This window comes from Lampetra planeri, chromosome 30 (genome assembly GCF_965212315.1).
Source record: "Lampetra planeri chromosome 30, kcLamPlan1.2.h2, whole genome shotgun sequence".
NCBI lineage: Eukaryota > Metazoa > Chordata > Hyperoartia > Petromyzontiformes > Petromyzontidae > Lampetra > Lampetra planeri.
This window is the reverse complement of record NC_136136.1, coordinates 9,028,243-9,053,958: the sequence shown is the minus strand read 5'-3', so window position 1 is coordinate 9,053,958 and position 25,716 is coordinate 9,028,243. Positions and strand designations below refer to the sequence as shown.

Genomic DNA, 25,716 nt, shown 5'->3' with positions numbered 1-25,716 from the left:
TTGTCTTGTTACGCATTTCACGTCAAAAGCCAAAGTGTCTTTATGCTCAAATGAGCAAAAAAAAACAACGGGACTCATCTCATCCCATCTCCACGGATGGGCCGAAAGCAGTGCTGGAAATTCCACATGTTCATGGCAGTGGCCAGTCTATCCATAGCACTACACTGGCAACTGCCACATTGCTGTGGAAAGTCAACGGTCGGCATCCGATACTACTTGAACAAAAAAACAATTGAGATTTGGGGCACTACAGTAGCGAGACGTTAACTTCCTCGCCTGGTATGCGGGAGATCGTGCGTTCGTTCCGACTCTGACGCCTGTATATCTGGAGTTTGCGTGTTTCTCTCCCCATGGTGGCGTGGATTTTTCTCCGGGTCCTCCGGTTTTTCCCACCACATTTAGAATGAGTGCTTGGCTGCTATAAATTTCCACATGATGATAAGCCACTTCGTTGAGCTATCATTTGTGGCGAGGTCGCTTCTAAAAAAAGGGCTATTTAGCTCAGTGGGCCTTACCTGGTAGAATACAAAATGTGTTTAGTTTAAAGTACTGTACTGTATATTTTTGCACATAGACGGTACACAACACCGCAAAGATGAGCAAGCAGCACGTCCTATGGAAGCCGTGACATGGCGCTTCACCTGAACCTCACCTGACACAAATCAGCTTGACACTCACCACTGTAACCTGATATTGACACGAGACACTCCCCACTTGGTATCTGGTGTCAGGCGAGGTTCAGGGAGGGGATCGTTGTGACACATATAGGCTTTGCCCATAGAACGGGCTGCTCTCTACAATACATATAGAGACGGTGGTTACAGCAATCATAATACAATAAGCAAGCTTCGTCAAGGCCATGGCGCTACCCACTCGTTGCGATTAGCCTTTATCGAGAGGGCTATTGTCAATTGCAAGACCGTGATGAATGGTGATGGCGTGCGGTGACTTTCATCCAGCAGTGGACACAAAAACGATGGCTCATGACGATGAGTTTGCACAGCAATGCCGCATGCACGTGGGAGTTAACACGAATGCGGTACGCGTGCTTCGTTGTGTTTGTAAATGGCACTGTGAACGTACCATGAGAAATATCACAACTGTTTGGACTGTGTATATGGCACAATCAATAACACGACAGAGACGCCGCAGTATGAGTGTGTGTTTATAAAGGAGTACAATGATACTATACAGTCGTGACCAGCATTTACAAATGAAAGGTTCACCGAGTCAATGGGGGTTCTTCCATTGGAATGTTTTTACTTGTCGATTCCATTAATGTTTAGCATCTGGGAGGAAATCAGAGTGCATGGAAATCTGAATATTTATTGAAACTGGAGGAATCTGATGAGCTATAAATCTCTGTTTTCACAGATGTCCAGCATTTTCACAGATGTCCAGGAAGAAAAACTGATATGCATTGACAGGACAATATTCGAAGCTCCATACAAATAGATTAAGGAATCTATTGCTGTTCTGCCATCTCCTGGCTTTCGGAAAGCACGATGCACACGTAATCCACTGCTGGTTGAGGACATTCACCAGGCCATGGGGGACATGGGGATACATTTGACCATACTTCACCACGCTATTCAGTAGAGGTTAGTGAAGGCGGGCAGTATACACTCTGGAGTATGGCGTAGTGGTGCAGTACAACTATGAATTTAGATGCACTCCCTACCATGTGGCCCTGCGACGTGTCACACCTCGTTATGCACAGCAGGTGACCAATGCAAGCACGATCCAGGCCTAAAAACCCTGCTTAGCTTTCGTGATCTGAATGGGATCAGGCACATTCCGGGTGAATGTCCCAGGTGCATACATATAGTCAGAGTGCAGTTTAAAACATTTGTTGCGTTCAGCTTGTTGTCCTTCACCCGCATCTCGAATTAGCACGGTTGGTAGGCTTTCGCGAACAATATTATTCATGATCAGCGTTTTTGGGTTAGATAGCGTTATTTATACTCAAAAATTGTAAATGTTGTGGTTTCACTCTTCAACACACCGGTGAGCTAAAGCAGTGAACTAGTTGTCTTTTGTCAACGTGACACTTTTTTGCTGATTGGCCGTGTCGGGTGGTGGAGGGTTACGACACATTTATAAATAACGCGATCTAACCCAAAAACGTTGATTACGTACGATGTGCGAAATAAGTTCACCGTACATACATTACAGCACGGTGTACCAATGTGCAATGCACACACACAGGCAAGATTATCAGCGTGCACACAATACTGCACTGTTTGAAAATAACACACACACACACGGTGCATTGGCTGCACATAAACAACAAGTAGCACACACACACACATGTGCTCTGCAAGCCTGCACACACACACACAGGCGCGGAGCAATCACACTTCACATGCAGTTCACGTACAATGACAAACGCAATGATTCACGCACATGCTACCCTGCCACAGTGTGTGTGTGTGTGCCCAACAAGGAGCACTGTGGATAAGTCATTCATGTGTGCACTGCATTACAATTATGTGCAGCGCTCACAGTGTCACGCATTAGCATCGCAAGTGTCCTGCAAATTGTGCACAACACACATTAGCACCATACAGCAACGGCTGCATAACACACTCACACATTTGTCGAGGAGATCATAACAACAGTGACTGCTGTCCACAAATATATATTGTCAGAATACAATAGTAGATCACGTTTTCGTCCATTGTATGTGGAAACTTCTTTCGCACCGTACGTAGCCAATCTTGCTAATCGAAGGTGCTGGGGGGAGGGCAACTGCCTCAACACAAAAATTATTTCTTAAAGAAATGAGTTTAATCAGAGGCTCCGTGGATTTTTGGTTTAACGAAAGGCTGGATTTGGATCCGAGTTAGGATACAGAATCGGTAATAATGATTTAGAGGTTAGGCTTAAGGGTTTAAGATTAGGGTAGGTTTTAGGGTTATGAGTGAGAGTTGAGGGAATGTGGTTATCGGTTATGTTTTGGTATTTGGGGTTAGGTTTTATGGTTAGAGTTATGGGCTAGGGTTATGGGGTTGGGATTTGGGCTTAGGGTTTCGGGGCCAGGTTCAGGGGTTAGAGGTTTTAGTTTGGGTTTCGTTGTAAGCTTTTCGAGGTTAGGGCTTTATGGGTTGGAAGTATAGAGTGCTTTACATAGATTTTCTTACCCTGTAACTGCAGGCACAGGTAGCCTCAGTCTGATGAAATGTGTTATATATATACTGTATGCAACACACCCCTGCATACATGCTCATATGAGGTCACAACAGGCTAACACAGCACAGCTATCATAACGCATAATAGGGCGCTGCGGTGGCTAGGAGATGTGAACTACCTCGCCTGGTATACAGGAGGTCGTGGGTTCGATCCCGACACTGACGCCTGTTGCTGTATATTTGGAGTTTGCGTGTCTCTCTCTCTCATCATCATCACGGTGGCTAGGAGATGTTAACTACCTCGCCTGGTATTCAGGAGGTCGTGGGTTCGATCCCGACACTGACGCCTGTTGCTGTATATTTGGAATTTGCGTGTCTCTCTCTCTCATCATCATCACGGTGGCTAGGAGATGTTAACTACCTCGCCTGGTATTCAGGAGGTCGTGGGTTCGATCCCGACACTGAAGCCTGTTGCTGTATATTTGGAATTTGCGTGTCTCTCTCTCATCATCATCACGGTGGCTAGGAGATGTGAACTACCTCGCCTGGTATACAGGAGGTCGTGGGTTCGATCCGGACACTGACGCCTGTTGCTGTATATTTGGAGTTTGCGTGTCTCTCTCTCATCATCATCACGGTGGCTAGGAGATGTGAACTACCTCGCCTGGTATACAGGAGGTCGTGGGTTCGATCCCAACACTGACGCCTGTTGCTGTATATTTGGAGTTTGCGTGTCTCTCTCTCATCATCATCACGGTGGCTAGGAGATGTGAACTACCTCGCCTGGTATACAGGAGGTCGTGGGTTCGATCCCAACACTGACGCCTGTTGCTGTATATTTGGAGTTTGCGTGTCTCTCTCCCCGGTTTTTCCCTCCACATTTAGAATCAGCATCACGCGTTTAGAGTATTTGGCTGCTGTAAGTGTCCACGTGATAAGCCACTTCGTTGAGCTATCATTTGTGGCCAGGTCCCTTCTGAAAGAGAGCGACACTGCTCAGCAGGCCTTACCTGGCAAAATACAAATACCACATAGCCCCCAGTTAACCTTCGCTTAATGGGAGGTCACCGATTCTCCTATGCTGCTCGCAATGTCTGGAACTCTCCCTGCCCCCAATGAAAGTCCAAGCTCAAGAACATCCTTATCTCCTTTTGCCTCTGTGACCGAGTTGCCCCCTGTCACACAAACATACCCAACTGGTTCTCCAGTGTCGTGCCATGTTCTCGCATCTATACACGAAATGCATCACATTATGCTGTATTGTATAGTGCTGTCATAATGTGGTGCAGAATCAGAATACGTATGCATAGTGGAGGAATCCGATGAGCTACAAAGCTATTTTTAAATCCTTTATATTAAGTTCACTTGCTTGCTTGCTTGCGCGCTTACGACCGTGCAAATCTTTCGGTCGTTTTTTAACCCACTTCCCGTGATCCAATCGAGCTGACATTTTGCACACAGACTCGTTGTGCGTGACAATTTATTTTCGTGAAAACATTTTTCCAAAATTTTACACTTTTTAGGAAAAATGTAATTATATTTAATTTAAAATACCGATGTGATAAAAATGAAACTCTTACTCAAGAAAAACAGAAATGAATAATAAAATAAAACCGATGCCACGCATATAAAGGATTTATAGTGAAAAACTTTGTTTTTACGGGTAAATTTTTTGCTCACATACGTCCAGTACAATCACAAATGTCCAGTACAGTAATACAGTTCAGTACTTTCATACATTACACATTGCATAGATGTGTTACAATATACCACAATACAGCATTGTAAAGCGTGTAAATCTCAGTGACATGGCACAGCGATGTTTAACAATTCACACTTTATTCTGCACATGCCTGAACACTGTAATCCAATACAGAAACGCGAACTCTCGTGCAAAGACTTTTTTCTAAATCCAGTGCTGGATGAGCACCTTGCCACGACGAGCTAGTCGGCGTACATCATGGGGGTTAATTGACCATACTTCACCACGATGACCAGTGCTGGTTTGTGAAATGGGGGGGGGGGGGGCGGACACGGAAGCATAGAAGTACAGCACAGCAAAATGGATTTTCCTGTTGACCGTGTATTGCAGATTTGGTTTCTTAGTGGCCTGTAGAATAGTTGTATTTCAATGCAAATGAAGGTGCAATTGAGTGCTTTGCGAAGGTAAATGTAATAACATATACAAAGCTGTCAACCCGTACGGTTTACCCCATATTCTTGTACAGGGAAATTGGGTTTTCACGTCCATACGGCGTACAGCCGTTTCATTACGGCAATTGTCTATTTGTGCTTTTCCCTTGTGATGGGACATTGTGGGATGAACGTTGAGATTTATAATGGCACGGGGTGACCAATAAGATCTAAATTGGTCTGTAATAAGTTAGGCACTGATAAGGGCTTTACAGGTATGGAGTTGTGAGTGTAGTGGTGGTGAGTGTAGTGGTGAGTGTACTAGTGGTGAGTGCAGTGGTGGTGATTGTCTATTTGTTTGTGTTTCTCCCTTGTGATGGGACTTTGTCGGGTGAACGTTGAGATGTATAAGGGGCACGGGGTGGCCAGTAAGGTCTGAATTGGTCTGTGATAAGGTAGGACACTGATAAGGGGTTGGCAGGTATGCATCTCGTACTGGATGTGAATGTGCTTTAACAATGTTTATTACAGAACGGCATTGGAATTACAGTGCACATTGCAGCGTATTAATATTGTACAATTGACAGTGTAGGTAGAACTGTAGTACGGTTATTCTACTATATAGTGTGGTACATTATGACAGTAATAACACATGCTGTGTACTCTATTGCAACGCCACTATTAGTACACAGTTTGGACACGAATGTTATAGTATGAACCTTAAGGGTAACATAGTATGAACTCTAACAACACACAAGAATCGGTGTTATGAACACAAATAAGTAGTAATCACAGTACTGTACTGCATTACTGTATTGTACCGCGGTACACACTAACGCAAGGGACAATCGTGCTTTCACATATACATGTTTACATCAGCGGCGATGTCTAATGATAATACTGTGTAACAAATGTTTATTTAGTTTGTTCTTGGGTAGTAAGTGTTGTTTCCTAATTGCTTATGCGTCATAAGTACAGAAATGGCTATCATTCCCCACAAACTTTGCTTTCCTGACCAGGACAGTGATATTTTGAACTTTACCTATTTTCCAGAACATTCCAGATAGATTCAGTGCTGAGTAAACTTGGAGTAACTTCTAGAATATTCAAGTAATATAAATAGAAGTATAAATACTACTATTTATATTACCTAGGCCACATTGCCCGAAACGACCACAAATACCAGCTATTAAAGCAAATCCTGGAAGGAAAAATCGAAGGGAAAAAACGACCAGGACGGCCAAAAACGACATGGCTCAGTAACATCAAAACATGGCTACAATTAACAACAGCAGCACAAACTCTACACGCCGTGCTAGACCGGGACCAATATCATCGTGAAGTCGCACACGCCGTTAGGCAGCACTAAAGAAGAAGACGTATAAATACAGGGGCCTTAAGCTCTCCATTTCAGTTTAGTTCCAGCTGTCTAAGTGGACACATATCTGCATTTTTCTGCGATGGCATCAAGAGGCTGCAAGCATCCGGCAGACGCATTTTGCTCTGTCTGCGGCCAATTTATCAAGACGAGAGCGAAGAAGTCCTCTGTGGAAGCATCCGCTAAGATGTGTGAGGCCTACGAGGCATATTTCGGCGTTCCTGTCGGGGATCAAGACAAACCCAGGGCACCTCATTTCACCTGTGAGCAATGTGAAAGGTAAGATGTACAATTGTTGCTCGGAATTTAATGTTATAAAATTTTAAAAAATGTTTAAAAAAATTTACTTTAAAATGTCTAATTTTTTTTTTATGTTATTGAAAAATATATCATATATATGAAAAATGTTGCGAGAATCTCTTACACATTAGTCATGGGTGAAATAAATTTAATTTTTGTAGGATGGTACAGAGGGGAAAAGAGAGCCATGAAGTTTGCGATCCCAAGAATTTGGCAGGAACCCACTGACCACTCAAGCAACTTCTACTTCTGCATGGTGGACCCTTCCAAACGTCGGACTGGCAAGAATGCACCTGCTATCACGTATCATCCATCGCCCCGATGCCACACTGCCATGAGCTCCCCGTACCCACTCCTCCAGAGAGAGAGAGCAGCCGTCTTTAGAAGAGAGCAGCAAGTCAGAGAGCGAGGAAGACGACGTAGATCCAGATGACAATTTCAGAAGTGGAGCTGAGGAGAGAAACCCGTACTACCCCAACCAAAAAGACCTCAATGACTTGATCAGAGATCTTGGTCTCACCAAGTCCAATGCAGAGCTTTTGACGTCTAGGCTCAAGCAGTGGAACTTGTTGGATGAAAGTGTGCAAGTCGCAGATCAGAGGAAGTGTCATCAACCTTTTTGCAACTTCTTCACCCGTCAAGATGGGCTCTGCTTCTGCCACAATGTGACCAGTCTGTTCGAGGCAATCGGAATCGCCTGTAACCAGAATGAGTGGCGCCTCTTAAGTGACAGCTCATCCAGGAGCCTCAAAGCCGTGCTGCTCCATAATGGTAACAAGTACCCGTCTCTTCCCCTGGCTCACTCGGTGCACCTCAAAGAGGATTACAACAGCATCAAGACCTTGCTGGATGCCTTGACGTATGATGAGTATGGCTGGGAGGTCATTGTAGACTTCAAAATGGTGGCATTCCTGATGGGTCTCCAAGGTGGTTTTACCAAGTTTCTCTGCTATCGTTGCTTTTGGGACAGCAGGGACATCAAGGTGCACTACCACAGGCGGGACCGGCTACAGCGGACCGAGTTCTCTGTGGGGAGGAACAACGTCAAGTGGGAGCCACTGGTGGACCTCCGGAAGGTGCTGATGCCACCACTGCACATCAAATTGGGCCTCATGAAACAATTTGTCAGAGCTGTAGATAAGGAGTCGGCAGCCTTCAAGTACCTTCAAGACTTCTTCCCTAAGCTGTCTGAGGCAAAGGTCAAAGCCGGTGTCTTCGTCGGACCATAGATAAAGAAGATTCTGGAGTGCAATGAATTCCCCAAGAAGCTCACTAGTAAGGAGAACGTGGCTTGGGACAGCTTTGTCGCAGTGGTTCGTGGCTTCCTTGGCAATCACAAGGTCAAAAATATGTGGAGCTGGTTGAGACTCTGGTGAAGAACTACGGCACAAAGTCCATATCCTTGATGCTCATCTTGATAAATTCAAGGAGAACATGGGAGCGTACTCGGAGGAGCAAGGCGAGCAGTTCCACTAGGATATACTGGACTTTGAACGCCGCTACCAAGGAAAGTATAACGAGAACATGATGGGAGACTACATTTGGGGGCTGATTCGTTAAAGTGATTTACAGTATAATTGTAAATCTCGAAAAACTACTCACTTCTAAGTCTTTTGTAGTCATCTTTGTTTTACTTTAGTATAAACTCATGTTAATTTTGATTCATATGTTGTTTTTTCTGATTTTATGTGAACGAAAAGACACAAATTCGCCCGTCTTCACATTGAAAATAGGTACATTTCAAAATATCACTGTCCTGGTCACAAAGAGCAAAGTTCGTGGAGAATAATAGCCATTTGCTATACTTTTTAGGCATAAGCGATTACGAAATAGCACTTACTACCCAGGAACAAAAAACTGTGTTACACAGCGTAATGCAATGTAACACATTATGACAGTATAACACCATGACGTAGAGTTTAGTGCATAATTATGTACAGCAGCACGTGACGGACTACATCTCTGACGACAGCACACAACACAGCACAGCACCCACAACACACACAACACAGCACAGCACACACAACACACCACACAACACGCACAACACAACACACACAACACAACACACACAACACCACACACACAACACAGCACACACAACACAGCACAGCACACCACACAACACACACAACACAGCACACACAACACAGCACCACACAGCACACACAACACAACACACACAACACAGCACACAGAACACAGCACCACACCACACACAACACAACACACACAACACAGCACACACAACACAGCACCACACCACACACAACACAACACAGCACACACAACACACCACACAACACGCACAACACAACACACACAACACCACACACACAACACAGCACCACACAACACAGCACCACACCACACATCACACACAACACAACACAGCACACACAACACAGCACACACAACACAGCACACCACACAACACGCACAACACAACACACACAACACCACACACACAACACACACAACACAGCACACACAACACAACACAGCACACCACACAACACACACAACACAACACACACAACACAGCACACCACACAACACGCACAACACAACACACACAACACCACACAACAGCACACACAACACAGCACACACGACACAACACACACAACACACAACACAGCACACACAACACCACACAACACAGCACACACAGCACACACAACACAGCACACACAACACAGCACACCACACAACACGCACAACACAACACACACAACACAGCACACACAACACAGCACACACAACACAGCACACACAACACAGCACACACAACACAACACACACAACACACAACACAGCACACACAACACCACAACACAGCACACACAGCACACACAGCACGCACAACACAGCACACACAACACACACAACACAGCACACACAACAGCACACAACACAGCACACACAGCACACACAACACAGCACACACAACACAGCACACAGAACACAGCACCACACCACACACAACACAACACACACAACACAGCACACACAACACAGCACCACACCACACACAACACAACACAGCACACACAACACACCACACAACACGCACAACACACACAACACACACAACACCACACACACAACACAGCACACACAACACAACACAGCACACCACACAACACACACAACACAGCACACACAACACAGCACCACACAGCACACACAACACAACACAGCACACAACACGCACAACACAGCACACCACACAACACGCACAACACAGCACACACAACACACACAACACAGCACCACACCACACATCACACACAACACAGCACACACAACACAGCACACACAACACAGCACACCACACAACACGCACAACACACACAACACCACACACACAACACACACAACACAGCACACACAACACAACACAGCACACCACACAACACACATAACACAACACACACAACACAGCACACACAACACAGCACACACAACACCACACAACAGCACACACAACACAGCACACACAACACAACACACACAACACAGCACACACAACACCACACAACACAGCACACACAGCACACACAACACAGCACACACAACACAGCACACACAACACAGCACACACAACACCACACAACACAGCACACACAACACACACAACACAACACACACAACACAGCACACACAACACAGCACACACAACACCACACAACACAGCACACACAACACCACACAACACAGCACACACAACACAGCACACACAACACAACACACAACACAGCACACACAACACCACACAACACAGCACACACAACACACACAACACAACACACACAACACAGCACACACAACACAACACACACAACACCACACAACACAGCACACACAACACCACACAACACAGCACACACAACACAGCACACACAACACAACACACACAACACAGCACACACAACACCACACAACACAGCACACACAACACACACAACACAACACACACAACACAGCACACACAACACCACACAACACAGCACACACAACACAGCACACACAACACAACACACACAACACAGCACACACAACACCACACAACACAGCACACACAACACACACAACACAACACACACAACACAGCACACACAACACAGCACACACAACACAACACACACAACACAGCACACACAACACCACACAACACAGCACACACAGCACACACAACACCACACAACACACACAACACAACACACACAGCACACACAACACCACACAACACAACACACACAACACAGCACACACAACACCACACAACACAGCACACACAGCACACACAACACAGCACACACAACACACACAACACAACACACACAGCACACACAACACCACACAACACAACACACACAACACAGCACACACAGCACACACAACACAGCACACACAGCACACACAACACAGCACACACAACACAGCACACACAGCACACACAACACAGCACACACAACACACACAACACAGCACACACAACACCACACAACACAGCACACACAACACAGCACACACAACACAGCACACACAGCACACACAACACAGCACACACAACACACACAACACACACAACACAACACACACAACACAACACACACCTCGACATTACACGCAGTGCACATTGCACCACGCTCACACACACCGACTATATAACTATAACGCACTTTATCACAGGACAACACATTCATGTGTAACGCAGCTACACCCTCTGCAGCAGGATAAACAACAACAACACCAACAGCAGCAGCACTAACACTGTAACACATTCGCACTAACAATACCACGGTGGTGGTGGTGGTGGTAAAACAACCACCACAGTAATCACACACAGCGCATCTGACAGCCCCGGTCATCCATGCACACAGCCGCCTTGTCTCTGTCTGTCTCTCCGTTGTATCGCTGTAGTGTCCACGTGTCTCTGTGTGTGTGTCTCTCTGTGTGTGTATCTCTGTGTATCTCTGTGTGTCTCTGTGTGTGTATCTCTGTGTATGTATCTTTCTGTGTGTATCTCTGTGTGTGTGTGTGTCTGTGTGTGTCTCTGTGTGTGTATCTCGGTGTGTATGTATCTTTCTGTGTGTATCTCTGTGTGTGTCACTGTGTATCTGTGTGTGTGTCTGTGTTTGTGTCTGTGTGTGTGTCTCTGTGTGTCTGTGTGTGTGTCTCTGTGTGTGTCTGTGTGTGTGTCTCTGTGTGTGTGTCACTGTGTGTGTGTGTCTGTGTGTGTCTCTGTGTGTGTCACTGTGTGTGTCTCTGTGTGTGTGTGTGTCTGTGTGTGTGTCTCTGTGTGTGTCTCTGTGTGTGTCAGTGTGTGTCTCTGTGTGTGTGTGTGTCTGTGTGTGTGTCTCTGTGTGTGTCTCTGTGTGTATCTCTGTGTCACTGTGTGTCTGTGTGTGTGTCACTGTGTGTCTCTGTGTGTGTGTGTCACTGTGTGTGTCACTGTGTGTGTCACTGTGTGTGTGTGTCTGTGTGTGTCACTGTGTGTGTCACTGTGTGTGTCACTGTGTGTGTGTGTCTGTGTGTGTCACTGTGTGTGTCACTGTGTGTGTCACTGTGTGTGTGTGTCTGTGTGTGTCACTGTGTGTGTCTCTGTGTGTGTGTGTCTGTGTGTGTCACTGTGTGTGTCACTGTGTGTGTGTGGCGGCCCCTCGTACCCTCCAGCAGGCGGGAGATGAGGCTGTCCACATGCACCTCCACGTCGGCCATCGTCTCTCTCGTGTCTCCTCGTGTCTCCCTTCTCGTGTCTCCCTTGTCTTGTCCCTGTCTTCTTGTCTCTCCCACGGGGACGCCCCGAGACGAGGGGGTTGTTGTCCCTCTTGGCTAATGCCCCCCGTGTCTCCCTGTGTCTCTCTCGTGTCTCCTTGTGTCTCCTTCACTGTCCGCGGCGTCTCTGTGGCCCCTCACCGCTGTCTGACGTGTCTATGAGCCTCGTCTGTCTGTCTCATGTACACACACACACACCGTGTGTCACTCTGTCTGTCTCATGTACACACACACACACCGTGTGTCACTCTGTCTGTCTCATGTACACACACACACCGTGTGTCACTCTGTCTGTCTCATATACACACACACCGTGTGTCACTCTGTCTGTCTCATGTACACACACACACACCGTGTGTCACTCTGTCTCATATACACACACACACACACCGTGTGTCACTCTGTCTGTCTGTCTCTGTCTGTCTCATGTACACACACACACACACACCGTGTGTCACTCTGTCTGTCTCATGTACACACACACACACACACCGTGTGTCACTCTGTCTGTCTCATGTACACACACACACACCGTGTGTCACTCTGTCTCATATACACACACACACACACCGTGTGTCACTCTGTCTGTCTGTCTCTGTCTGTCTCATGTACACACACACACACACCGTGTGTCACTCTGTCTGTCTGTCTCTGTCTGTCTCATGTACACACACACACACACCGTGTGTCACTCTGTCTGTCTGTCTCTGTCTGTCTCATGTACACACACACACACCGTGTGTCACTCTGTCTCCCTGTCTGTCTCCGTGTCTCTCTGTGAGTGAATGTCTCTGTGTGTGTCTCAGAGTGAATGTCTCTGTGTGTGTGTCTCTCCCTGTGTGTGTGTCTCAGAGTGAATGTCTCTCTGTGTGTGTGTGTCTCAGAGTGAATGTCTCTCCCCGTGTGTGTCTGTCTCAGAGTGAATGTCTCTCTCTGTGTGTGTGTCTCAGAGTGAATGTCTCTGTGTGTGTGTCTCTCCCTGTGTGTGTGTCTCAGAGTGAATGTCTCTCTGTGTGTGTGTGTCTCAGAGTGAATGTCTCTCTCTGTGTGTGTGTCTCAGAGTGAATGTCTCTGTGTGTGTGTCTCAAGCGTGAATGTCTCTGTGTGTGTGCCTCAGAGTGAATGTCTCTCCCCGTGTCTCTCACCCTGTCTGTCTCCGTGTCTCTCTCTCCCTGTCTGTGTGTGTCTCAGAGTGAATGTCTCTGTGTGTGTCTCTCCCTGTGTGTGTGTCTCAGAGTGAATGTCTCTCCCCGTGTCTCCCTCCCACGTCTCCCTGCGGGTGGCGTGAGTCACGGAGAGGAGGCGTCTATTTACAGCAGCCGCCCTCTCCCTCCCTCTCACACACACACATGTACACACACTCTCTCTCAGTCTCTCTCACACACACACATGTACACACACTCTCTCTCAGTCTCTCTCATACACACACACATGTACACACACTCTCTCTCAGTCTCTCTCTCACACACACACATGTACACACACTCTCTCTCAGTCTCTCTCACACACACACATGTACACACACTCTCTCTCAGTCCCTCTCTCACACACACATGTACACACACTCTCTCTCAGTCTCTCTCACTCATACACACACACATGTACACACACTCTCTCTCAGTCTCTCACACACACACATGTACACACACTCTCTCTCAGTCTCTCTCACACACACACATGTACACACACTCTCTCTCAGTCTCTCTCTCACACACACACATGTACACACACTCTCTCTCAGTCTCTCACACACACACATGTACACACACTCTCTCTCAGTCTCTCACACACACACATGTACACACACTCTCTCTCAGTCTCTCTCACTCATACACACACACATGTACACACACTCTCTCTCAGTCTCTCTCACTCATACACACACACATGTACACACACTCTCTCTCAGTCTCTCTCACTCATACACACACACATGTACACACACACTCTCTCAGTCTCTCTCATACACACACACATGTACACACACTCTCTCTCAGTCTCTCTCATACACACACACATGTACACACACTCTCTCTCAGTCTCTCTCACTCACACACACACACATGTACACACACTCTCTCTCAGTCTCTCACACACACACACATGTACACACACTCTCTCTCAGTCTCTCTCACACACACACACATGTACACACACTCTCTCTCAGTCTCTCTCATACACACACACATGTACACACACTCTCTCTCAGTCTCTCACACACACACACATGTACACACACTCTCTCTCAGTCTCTCTCACACACACACACATGTACACACACTCTCTCTCAGTCTCTCTCTCACACACACATGTACACACACTCTCTCTCAGTCTCTCACACACACACACATGTACACACACTCTCTCTCAGTCTCTCACACACACACACACATGTACACACACTCTCTCTCAGTCTCTCTCTCACACACACATGTACACACACTCTCTCTCAGTCTCTCACACACACACACATGTACACACACACTCTCTCAGTCTCTCATACACACACACATGTACACACACTCTCTCTCAGTCTCTCATACACACACATGTACACACACTCTCTCTCAGTCTCTCTCACACACACATGTACACACACTCTCTCTCAGTCTCTCTCACACACACACACATGTACACACACTCTCTCTCAGTCTCTCACACACACACACATGTACACACACTCTCTCTCAGTCTCTCTCACTCACACACACACATGTACACACACTCTCTCTCAGTCTCTCTCATACACACACACATGTACACACACTCTCTCTCAGTCTCTCTCACACACACACACATGTACACACACTCTCTCTCAGTCTCTCACACACACACATGTACACACACTCTCTCTCAGTCTCTCACACACACACACATGTACACACACTCTCTCTCAGTCTCTCTCACTCATACACACACACATGTACACACACTCTCTCTCAGTCTCTCTCATACACACACACATGTACACACACTCTCTCTCAGTCTCTCTCTCATACACACACATGTACACACACTCTCTCTCAGTCTCTCTCACACACACACACATGTACACACACTCTCTCTCAGTCTCTCACACACACACATGTACACACACTCTCTCTCAGTCTCTCTCATACACACACACATGTACACACACTCTCTCTCAGTCTCTCTCACACACACATGTACACACACTCTCACTCAGTCTCTCTCACACACACACATGTACACACACTCTCTCTCAGTCTCTCACACACACACATGTACACACACTCTCACTCAGTTTCTCTCACACACACACACATGTACACACACTCTCTCTCAGTCTCTCACACACACACATGTATACACTATCCCTCTCTCTCACACTCTCGCCCTCACTCTCTTATACTATCACTCATACACACTCTCTCTCTCACTCTCCCTCACTCTCTCTCTCACTCTTATACACACTCTCTAACACACACACACTATCACACTCTCTCACTCTCTCTAACACACTGTCTCTCTCTTATACACACTCTCACACACACACACACTCTCATACACACTCTCTCACTCACACTCTCTCTCACACTCCCTCTCTCACTGTCACTGTCACACTCTCTCATATACACACTCCCTCTCAGTCTCTCTAACACTCCCTCTCACACTCCCTGTCACACTCCCTCTCTCACTGTCACTGTCACACTCTCATATACACACTCCCTCTCTCAGTCTCTCTCAGTCTCTCTAACACTCCCTCTCACACTCCCTCTCACACTCCCTGTCACACTCCCTCTCTCACTGTCACACTCTCTCACACTCTCCTCTCTCACTGTCACACACTGTCACACTCTGTCACATCGACACTAGTGCAGTGACATAGAACTGCTCACTAAGCAGCACAGCGCTGGCTGCTGGCAGGGACGGGGACCTGCAGCTCGCAGCCGCCCTGGTTGACAGCAGGTCACGTGACAGACCCGAGGGGGATCGAGGGGGAGGGGCACGTCGAGAGCCGCTGGAAGGTTCCAGAAGGGGGGCGTGGCCGGGGGCGTGGCCGGGGGTGGGGCCAGGCCACGCCCCCCAGTATAAGAGGGGCCCCGGGAGGGGACCTCGGGGCTGTCGCTTGGAGTTGGATCACCGTCACCGCTGCTGCTGAAGATCGTCGCCATCGTCGCCGTCGTCTCGCCGCCTTCGTCGCTGTCGCCCTCACGTGACATCGCGCTGCTGGACGTAGTTGCCTGTCTGAGTTCAGCGCCGTCAGTGTCAGGCGGCTAGCGTTGTGTTGTAGGCGGGCAACCAGAGTAGAGTTGCGTATAAGCGGGAGACAGAGTGTTGTGTAACAGCAGAGAGCGTGTAACAGTGTAGGGTGTATATTGTGCAAAGTTTGCTCGTGGGGTTTAATTAAAGAACTGTCTTCAAGGACTTGCGTCTCCAAGTCAGTCACTACACATAGATACTGCCGGTCACACTCCCTCTCTCACATACTGTCTCTCACATAGACACTCTCTCACTGGAACTCTCTCATAGATACTCTCACAATCCCTCTCTCTCACATAGGCCTCGGCAAGGTAAGGTAAAAGTGTAAAAACAACGAGCCTACCTTTACCCTACCCTTTACCTTACCACAATACAATCACCCTACCCTACCTCTTACCCTTTAGCAGGTAAGGTAAAAGGTAAAAAGCAACGAGCCTACCTTTACCTTACCTTTTACCCTTGGCATGTCGACACCTTTACCCTTTCCCCTTTTACCCGGTAAAAAGGGTAAATTACCTTACCTTGCCGAGGCCTCCTCTCACACAGAGCGTCTCTCTCACACTCTCTCACATAGAGACAAAGGTTCCCCGTAAAGTTTTAACAAGCTGTCGGGGCAAGTCCTGCTGGCTAGCACCTATGAAGGCCGGCACGGCACTCCACACACACACACACACAGGACATCATCTGGTTCGAAGACCCGTACTTGCATTCACGCTAACCGAATGAAAACCGGTTACCAGTTTGCCGCACATATTCGAAAGGCGTCGAGCAATGAAGGCGAACTTGATGGCTTCTCTGCCGGTGGTGGTGTCCGTGGTCAGCAGTGGTCGCCGGCAAGAACACCAACAAGAAACTCATTTTTCGATTTAAAGATTTCGTGACTGCAGGGATTCATCTTCTTGGTTCTTTCGGTAAAGTCACGTAGAATGGAAATAATAAAATAATAAAATAAAACATAATAAAATAATTCTCACGACGTTTCGGCCACAACGCAAGCAGCCGTCCTCAGGTGAAGAACAGGTCACAGGAACAGGTCTATCGCTTTCAGACTCTGTCTTCTCGATAGACCTGTTCTTCACCTGAGGACGGCTGTTTGCGTTGTGGCCGAAACGTCGTGAGAATTATTTTATTATGTTTTATTTGTATTATTTCCATTCTACGTGACTTTACCGAAAGAACCAAGAAGAAACTCATTCCTCAACCCTTCTGCAACCTGCGGCTCTGAAGCCGCATAGGGCTCTTTGGTTGCCCCCATTGCGACTCTTTGGTTGTTGTTGTGTTGGTTGCCGACCCCTGGGCATGCCGTTGTGTGGTGAGGTCAGAAGTGAAACTCGCGTGGGGGGGAGGCAGACGGTGCCTTGACCCCCCCCCCCCCCCCACGGAGGTCAAAGCTACGAGTTGGGGGCCCCCTTGAAATTGAGTTTTCATGTCCATACGGTGTACAGCCGTTTCAATACGGGAGTGGGGGGGGGGAAGTGTCTATTTGTGTTTCTCCCGAGTGATGGGATTTTGTGGGTTGAACGTTGCGATTCATAATGGCACGGTGACCAATGAGGTCTGAATTGGTCTGTAGGGCACTGATAACGGAGCTGTAAAGTTGCTGCATTTTGCGAAGACGGAGCGCCCCCTACAGCGTTAAATGTTTGAGACCGTGAGCATAACGATGATGTGGATTGGGCACGAGGAGGCCGCGATAAAACACATTTTTGCGGAAGGAGCTGGTAGGAACGTTGGGTTGCTCGGTCAATGGCCAGGGTCAACGGCGGCGTGGTGTATTCCGCAAATATGCCCGACTGTGAGGGCGGGCACAAGCCGGCGTGAGTAGGTTAAACGTTGAGTTTTATAAGGGCACCACGGGGTGACCAGCCCCTCCCCACCCAGCCCCACCCCTCCCACCCTCCACCCCCACCCAGCCCCTTCCCCTCCCTCTCCACCCAGCCCCTCCCCACCCTGCACGACGGACGGACACAATAATCCCCTGTGGGCTGGTGGAACCAGGTGGTTCCTACCAGTATCACAGCCTCTAGGGTGCGACCGTGCGAGGCAAATCAAACATTGGGGGCTCCACCTGATCGAATCATGTTGTTGCTCCGTCACTGGTAATGTGGTGGTGACGACGCCGCCGGGTGGGGCAAAGTTTGGGCAATTCCACCTCTTCCAAGACACTGGATCTGGCTCGACCCCCCCCCCCCCCAAACTCCACAGCTACAACCATCCCCCAATCTCTCCTCTTCTCCTGTCACCAAAACTCCACCACCACCACCACCTTTAATAAGAACCCCACTCTTTATCTCGACCACTATTATCTTATGCACCACCACCACCACCTTTAATAAGAACCCCACTCTTTATCTCGACCACTATTATCTTATGCACAGTTTTATAACTGCTGCTAAGAGCCCTGGAGTAAGGCGCTATACAAGTACGATAAGCGGTAACAAAATACCCTCGAGAGCGGCGTTCTTCATCGCAAGGCCCGCGGGCCCCTGGCGACCCCTGCTGGCCTTTAGTGCGGCCCCTGACAATACACACAGAGTGAAAACAACCGCCCCATCATCATCATGCTGCTGCTGTCAACACCCCCACTGGTGTCAAATGTGTGGCGGCCCTCACTCACACGGATGAAAGTGCCCGCCCCTCTCCCTCTGGAAATGAGTGAAGAGCACTGCGCTCGAGCCGAGGGGAGATCTCCAGGGGTCTCTGGTGGAGGAGGGCGGTTCCTGCAGAGCAGTGGCGGTGAGAAATTGCAGGGCTGCGCCTTGATTCTGAACTAAAAAAAAACTCATTCGTCAATAACGTTGCCTTAAAAGGGGAATAAGACGTTTCAGGCAATGGTCCTTCATAGGACATCATCCTCAAATCTAGATTGAAAACTCATTTCTTTAGAACTGCTTTTTGTGTTTCGTGGTTGGCCACGTACGGTGCAAAAGAAGTGTCTACATACAAGGGTCGTTGCCAACACGGCTGTTGTATATTTTTGCCAGTGATCTAACATTCTTTTTAAATTACTGAAAGCCAAAAAAAAGCAGGTCGGCCTTGAAAAATACCTGCAATTAAAGCCCACGGCTGATGTGCAGGGGTTAATCTGCCATGTGTGTAGCGTGTTAGGTTATGTAATTGGCTACGTAATTATTTATTCAGGTCTCAATTCCCAGAGGGTCCTTTTCGGATATTTTGTCGATTCCCTTTTTCGGGTTGGCCGTATTTGTCTATTTTATTTCAGTTCAGCAGGGCTGTCATCTGCACAAGGTGGCCTACCTCGACTGCATATGCCCGGACACCGATGTTGCACAGGATATCGATTATTTAGATCTACATATCCGGGTTATGCCGAATTAAATGACAAGGCAATGTTATGTTGTTGTGTGTTTATTCACCGATGGCTGAGCAGGCTGTGATCATCAAATACTTCCACTTGGGGACCCAGTTTAATCCTAATTCAAACTCAGGTCTGAGTGATATCAGCTCACAAGTTAGTCTCTCTGACATGGCCATTGTTAGCCCCATCCATGTGTGATCCACTAACCCACGACCACCAAACTGCTGGACAACAGGCATGCAAGGGAGGCCATCATAATGAGAACGAGTTCATCTGTTTAAATTTCCAATCGGGTGTGGTGGTGCACACCTATGGTCCAGCGATTTTGGATCACAGTGAGTTTGTGAAACTCCCAATCAAGTTGGCTGTTATACGGCAGTAAAGTACTACAAAAGTTGGTCTGTGAAATCGTCTGTGTGGAGCTTCAAAATGTCATCCCTTCAACGTGCATGGGGGGTTGTTCTGCAAGGTTACTTCGCTTTCTTCCGACGTGCGTAAACGATCACTCGTGTAATTCGAAAATTGGCCAAACGTACCAATGCAGGACCCCGATGAGAAAAGCAATCTTGAGACTCAGGAAGGCTTTCCCGGACAAACAAACTACACGTAGATTTTATTGTCAACAGTCAGTGATTAATGCATTTCTTGAAAATTCTCACGACGACGAGGCGCAAGTTAAATGTGTAACTGTAAACGTTATGCAACACACATGCACACATTGCAAACAGATGTAAAACACCATCGTTTTAATAGTCACTTGTAGCAGTTGTATTTTAAGTTACCCTACTTTAATATCGGAGACAATTCTGCACAAGTCCCCATCCCATAAATAGCTGCCGCGTGTTCAATATGTGACACTCCTGCTCCACACGTTGCGGCCGTGACGGTTTCCTTTCATCGACCAATTAAAAACAAATTAATTAACCAAAACAAACCTTACAACCGAATTGATAAATAAAGTCATACATTTACAGGACCAATCCCCCGCTTCCTCTGGGCTTAAATGACACAAACACACTGAAGCCGACAGACAAGAGTTCTCTGATAACCAGTGAGAGACACATTGGTAATGTCAGTGCGCCGTGCGAAATACCACATTCTCCCCCCTCCACATACTCACCGGTCACCCAAGACAGAAGGCCTGGCCAGTAAGCCTCTTGTACAATGACATTAGCTAGGAGCTGAAGCCAGTGATATGAGGCAGGGTACTTTCACCGGGCCACATCTGGCTGGCTCACAATTAGGACCGTGCAAGTGGCCCGGCTGTGCTATACGGTTCGCCGACACGCAGATCTAAAGATGGGTGAGATGATATATTTACAATAGATACAGATGACACAGCTATAGGTAAGACAAGAAGATTGCCGATAGATAAACAAGAGAGAGATACGAGACCCACAGACGAGAGGTAGAGATTGGTGGTTACACGTGTAGAGACTTTGTGATGCTGTGGCCGACAAGGCGATGCTGAACGTTGACTGTTCGAAAATACAAAGAACCGTGACATCAGGGTTTCAGAAAGAGCGCCCAGTTTCAATTGTCCGGTCTTACTCGAGTGACCAACATCAAGTCGAAGGTTACAGTGTATTCTGCGGGAAGTAAAGTCACCCACAGGAAAACTACTCTTGGAAACTGTCAATAAATTGGGACTGTTTTTTTAATCAACCCTGAAGGGAATGATGGGCTGAGTCGACCCTAACACAACAGTCAATTCAGCGAAGCCCATTTACCGACTACTTTCTTCGGCAGAATGGTGCCGAGCGAGCAACTGTCCCACTCTCGCAGCGAAGCAAAGTGCAACATAGTGCATATGGTTTGGGGTAAGATACACCGTTGATGGATGCCCGATGAACGCCCGCAGTTTCTCTTCCGGTCACTCCCTGCATCGACATAAGCTTCTCGCTCCTTTGGAGGGAGATCTGGAAATAAGAATGCTTTTCTGTGTCTGTAAGATAATTCGTGATATCGTCGGTGAAACAAGCACAAATGTAGACAAATGTACACAGTTACAATTAAATAAATACAACTTATTACAAAATATTTTCAAGATCATTAAAGGTCGCAATAACGTACGGAACAAAGTAGAAAAATTACTTATATTTATTTATATCTGTGTAAAAAAAAAACCATCAAGAGCATCTGGGTCACCAAGAGATAACAATTGTTCACCTCCTAGTCGAGCAGTAGCCGGTTCAAACACAACGTCACGCAGCATTGCACGAATAACCGCAACATGCCGTGAAGACGTCATCATCATCATCACCACCACCACCTTATAAAACAAATGTCATGTCAAGACCCATAGCTTTTGTCGGAAAAAAAACGAGCCATTTGAAGGAACGAAACACCCAAACAAACTATTTACACCACAACGTCCATTCCCTGAATGGAATAAAAAGTGTTGGCTCAAAACGGGCCTCTAGCGACATTCATCACCCTTGGCAGCCGCGAGCCGCTGTTTTCCGTAAAACTTCCACATTCTTATGACGGGGCAAGTCTCTCCGTACAAACGTTGCTATTGACTCTTCCCCATGAAGTGAGGGGGGGGGGGGTGTTTCAGTTTTTATCGTGAACGGACGACGCACTGACGCCCAGCCGGGATTTAAACGTGTGACCTGATTGCGACGCTCGCTGGCGCCAGCTGAGCAGGGTTAGAGAGCAGCTGAGTTTGCAGCTGGGTTAGGTTGGTCAAGAAGAGGGGGGGGGGATGCGACGGTGGGGTGAGTGGCGTAGCTGTTGGGCGTGGAGGCAATGCAACTACACAGGGCCAGAAGGGCACAGGTGCCAGATTACGAGAGTGAAATTGGACCATCCATAAGAGTTCTTTTGGGATTAGATCGCGTAAATATATAAATGTGAGGTTAAACCCGCGAACACCTAATACAGCCAACTAGTAAGGTTTGTCATGTAAACAGAACGTGCCAATTCGTCACTAGTACAGCACACCGGTGTGTTGAGCAAAGCCACAACATTTACAATCCGACTATGACATTTTGCACATTAATTACAACTAGTTTCATCAGGCAACAGCCAGATTTGTGGAGAAGACCTCCTGTTTCGTTCCTTAAATAGAGGGGTAGATGTGATCACATCTAACCGAAAAAAACCTGTATTATGGATGGTATTGGTCGCGAAAGCCTACGTGTCAAATTGGACCGTGTCTACAGCACGAAGCCACTCAACAGCCGTGTCCAGCGGGGCTGCAGACAAGAAGTGATGAATGAACTTACACATATAGCGAGTGGAGCTGCAACAAAGGGTGAATGTTTACAAAATTGCATAGCAATAAAATACGTTTTACGGGTGTTGAAATCATCTCGTTATGAGTGTTAATAATGAAAAAAAAGCAAAAAATCTGACAAATTTCATAGAAATCTGGAGAAAAATCATGGAGAAATCTGGATCATTCTGTAGAAAACCCACACACACTGACCGGACCTGGCTCTCATTGTCTTCCACGTGTCTCCTCGACCGACAGAGAGAATCACTCCAGGGGAAAAGCGTTTTTCGAGTGACGATGAAGCGACTTGAGCTGTGAGCAAGCGGTTGTAGGAGCGAGACAAAAAAGGGTCTTCCGGGAGGGAATTTTAAGTCTTGTAAGATCGATGTATTGCACTTCGAGGGGACTTGGAAACGGTCAAAGTTGTGTCCAGTTGAAGCAAGAACGAGGTAAGGCTCATCTGATTTTACATCTCTCAGCCAGTGGTGTAGCTTCAATATCTTTGCCGAGGGAGCAAGTTAACGCAAAGGGTAAATAAACGTCCTCTTTCCTACAAAGCGGTACCTATTTTTATCTACCTTGCAGGAAATAATTACTGGGTGGACCTAATAACCTTTTAATTGCAATTCGTGCACTGTGACCCCCCACAAGGCTACCTGGGTCACAAGGTCACTCACTCGCCCTTGTTCACATGAGCGAACAACAAAAAAAAGGAAGAAAAAAAAGAATTCGCCTGTTTCCTAGAGGTGAGTTTTAAATCTACAACGTTTTGAGATATTATTAACTTGAGTCTAATTTCACGCGAATCGTTTGTCAGATGAACTCAACGTCAAGCGGCTATGTGGGTAGTAGTGCACGGCCCCAGGGAAAAACATTTATAATTGGCCGATGTTTTCTCTCCATCAGGATTGAACACACCTTCGTTTTCCTGAACGTAAATCTGCTCATCGTCAATTCAACTTTCTCAGAATCTTGACAGTTTTCTCAAGGCCCCAACCACAGCAGCTGTAGTAACCTCAATCTCTCAACTACAAATCAAATCTCTCTTCTCTGGAGGAGGCCCACTGTCTAAAGCACCAGCCTACGACTTCGTGAAAATCGTTCACACCCCACAGGCTGGGGGGACGTCCCCGTCTCCGTGGTGCCGTGCGATCCCACGTGAAGCGCAAGCTCTTCGGTGGTGGGGAGAAGGGGGGGGGGGGGGCTTCCCAACCCCCCCCAGCCCCCCACAGGCCTCCCCCGCCTACGGGTCCCCGAGTTCGCTCATGTCCACCACCACCTTGATGAAGATGGTGTCGTCCTGCAGGTAGGAGGCGCTCTCCAGGGCGACGTGCGACACGAACAGCGGGCAGCCCGACGCGATGTTCATGTCGGACGTCGGCCGCCGGAAGCTGCTGCTCGCCGGGTCCGGCTTGAACGTGTCGGACAGCTGGCGCCTCGCCGCGCCCTGGTCGAGCAGCGTGAGCGTGACGCGCTGGCGGAACGGCCACGGCAGCAGCGCGTCGTACTCGCCGCGCATCACCACGAAGAAGAGCGACAGGTGCGTGCCGCGGCCCACGCCGTCCCCGTTGAGGTAGGCGCGGGCGCACATGCGGTAGCCGAAGGGCGACGTGTAGAAGGGCTGGCTGTAGAGCGAGAGCGTGCGGCCGCTCACCGCGTCCTGCTTGCGCCGCGCGTAGTCGCGGATCTTCCACACCAGCTTGCCGTTGTAGCTCGCCGTCTCGAGCACCTGGAAGCGCAGGTCCATCTCGGCGAGGCGAGTGTCGTGCGCGAACAGCTGCGTATCGTGACGGCTCAGCGCCGAGTCCAGGGCGGCTGCGTCGTGGCGGCGGCGGCGAGGGAGCGCGGCGTTGAGAGACCATGATACCGGCAGGCAGACACACACACACGCGCACACACACACGCGCACACACGCACACACACACACGCACACACACACACACAGACACACACACACGCAGACACACACGCGAGCGGGCGAGGGGTTCCACGGTAAGTTACACGCAAAAATGTACATAAACGCAGTGGACAGATACGTGGATTCTGATTTCACTTGTTACCTACGCACAGTGTTCCGTTCAAATATGTCTCTCGATACCGTTGGTAGTGGTGAGTAGGTGAGGTTAGTGGTGAGTAGGTGAAGGTAGTGGTGAGTGGGTGAGGGTAGTGGTGAGTGGGTGAGGGTAGTGGTGAGTGGGTGAGGGTCGTGGTGAGTAGCTGAGGGGAG

At 47.9% G+C, this 25,716-nt stretch overlaps 2 protein-coding genes across 4 annotated transcripts in view; both read right to left on the bottom strand.

Moving 5' to 3' along the window:
- Positions 1–13,021, bottom strand: part of LOC144728939 (serine/threonine-protein phosphatase PP1-beta catalytic subunit-like) — a 41,532-nt gene extending 28,511 nt beyond the window's left edge. The window contains exon 1 of the mRNA XM_078608702.1: positions 12,618–13,021. Coding sequence (XP_078464828.1) covers positions 12,618–12,669 — 52 coding nt within the window. The 5' untranslated portion in view covers positions 12,670–13,021. The remainder of the gene's footprint in view (positions 1–12,617) is intronic.
- Positions 13,022–20,865: 7,844 nt separating this feature from the next.
- LOC144728938 (TNF receptor-associated factor 3-like) overlaps positions 20,866–25,716 on the bottom strand; it is a 47,785-nt gene continuing 42,934 nt past the window's right edge. For all 3 annotated transcript variants that reach the window (XM_078608699.1, XM_078608701.1, XM_078608700.1), the window contains exon 12: positions 20,866–25,304. In XM_078608699.1, coding sequence (XP_078464825.1) covers positions 24,733–25,304 — 572 coding nt within the window. In that variant the 3' untranslated portion in view covers positions 20,866–24,732. The remainder of the gene's footprint in view (positions 25,305–25,716) is intronic.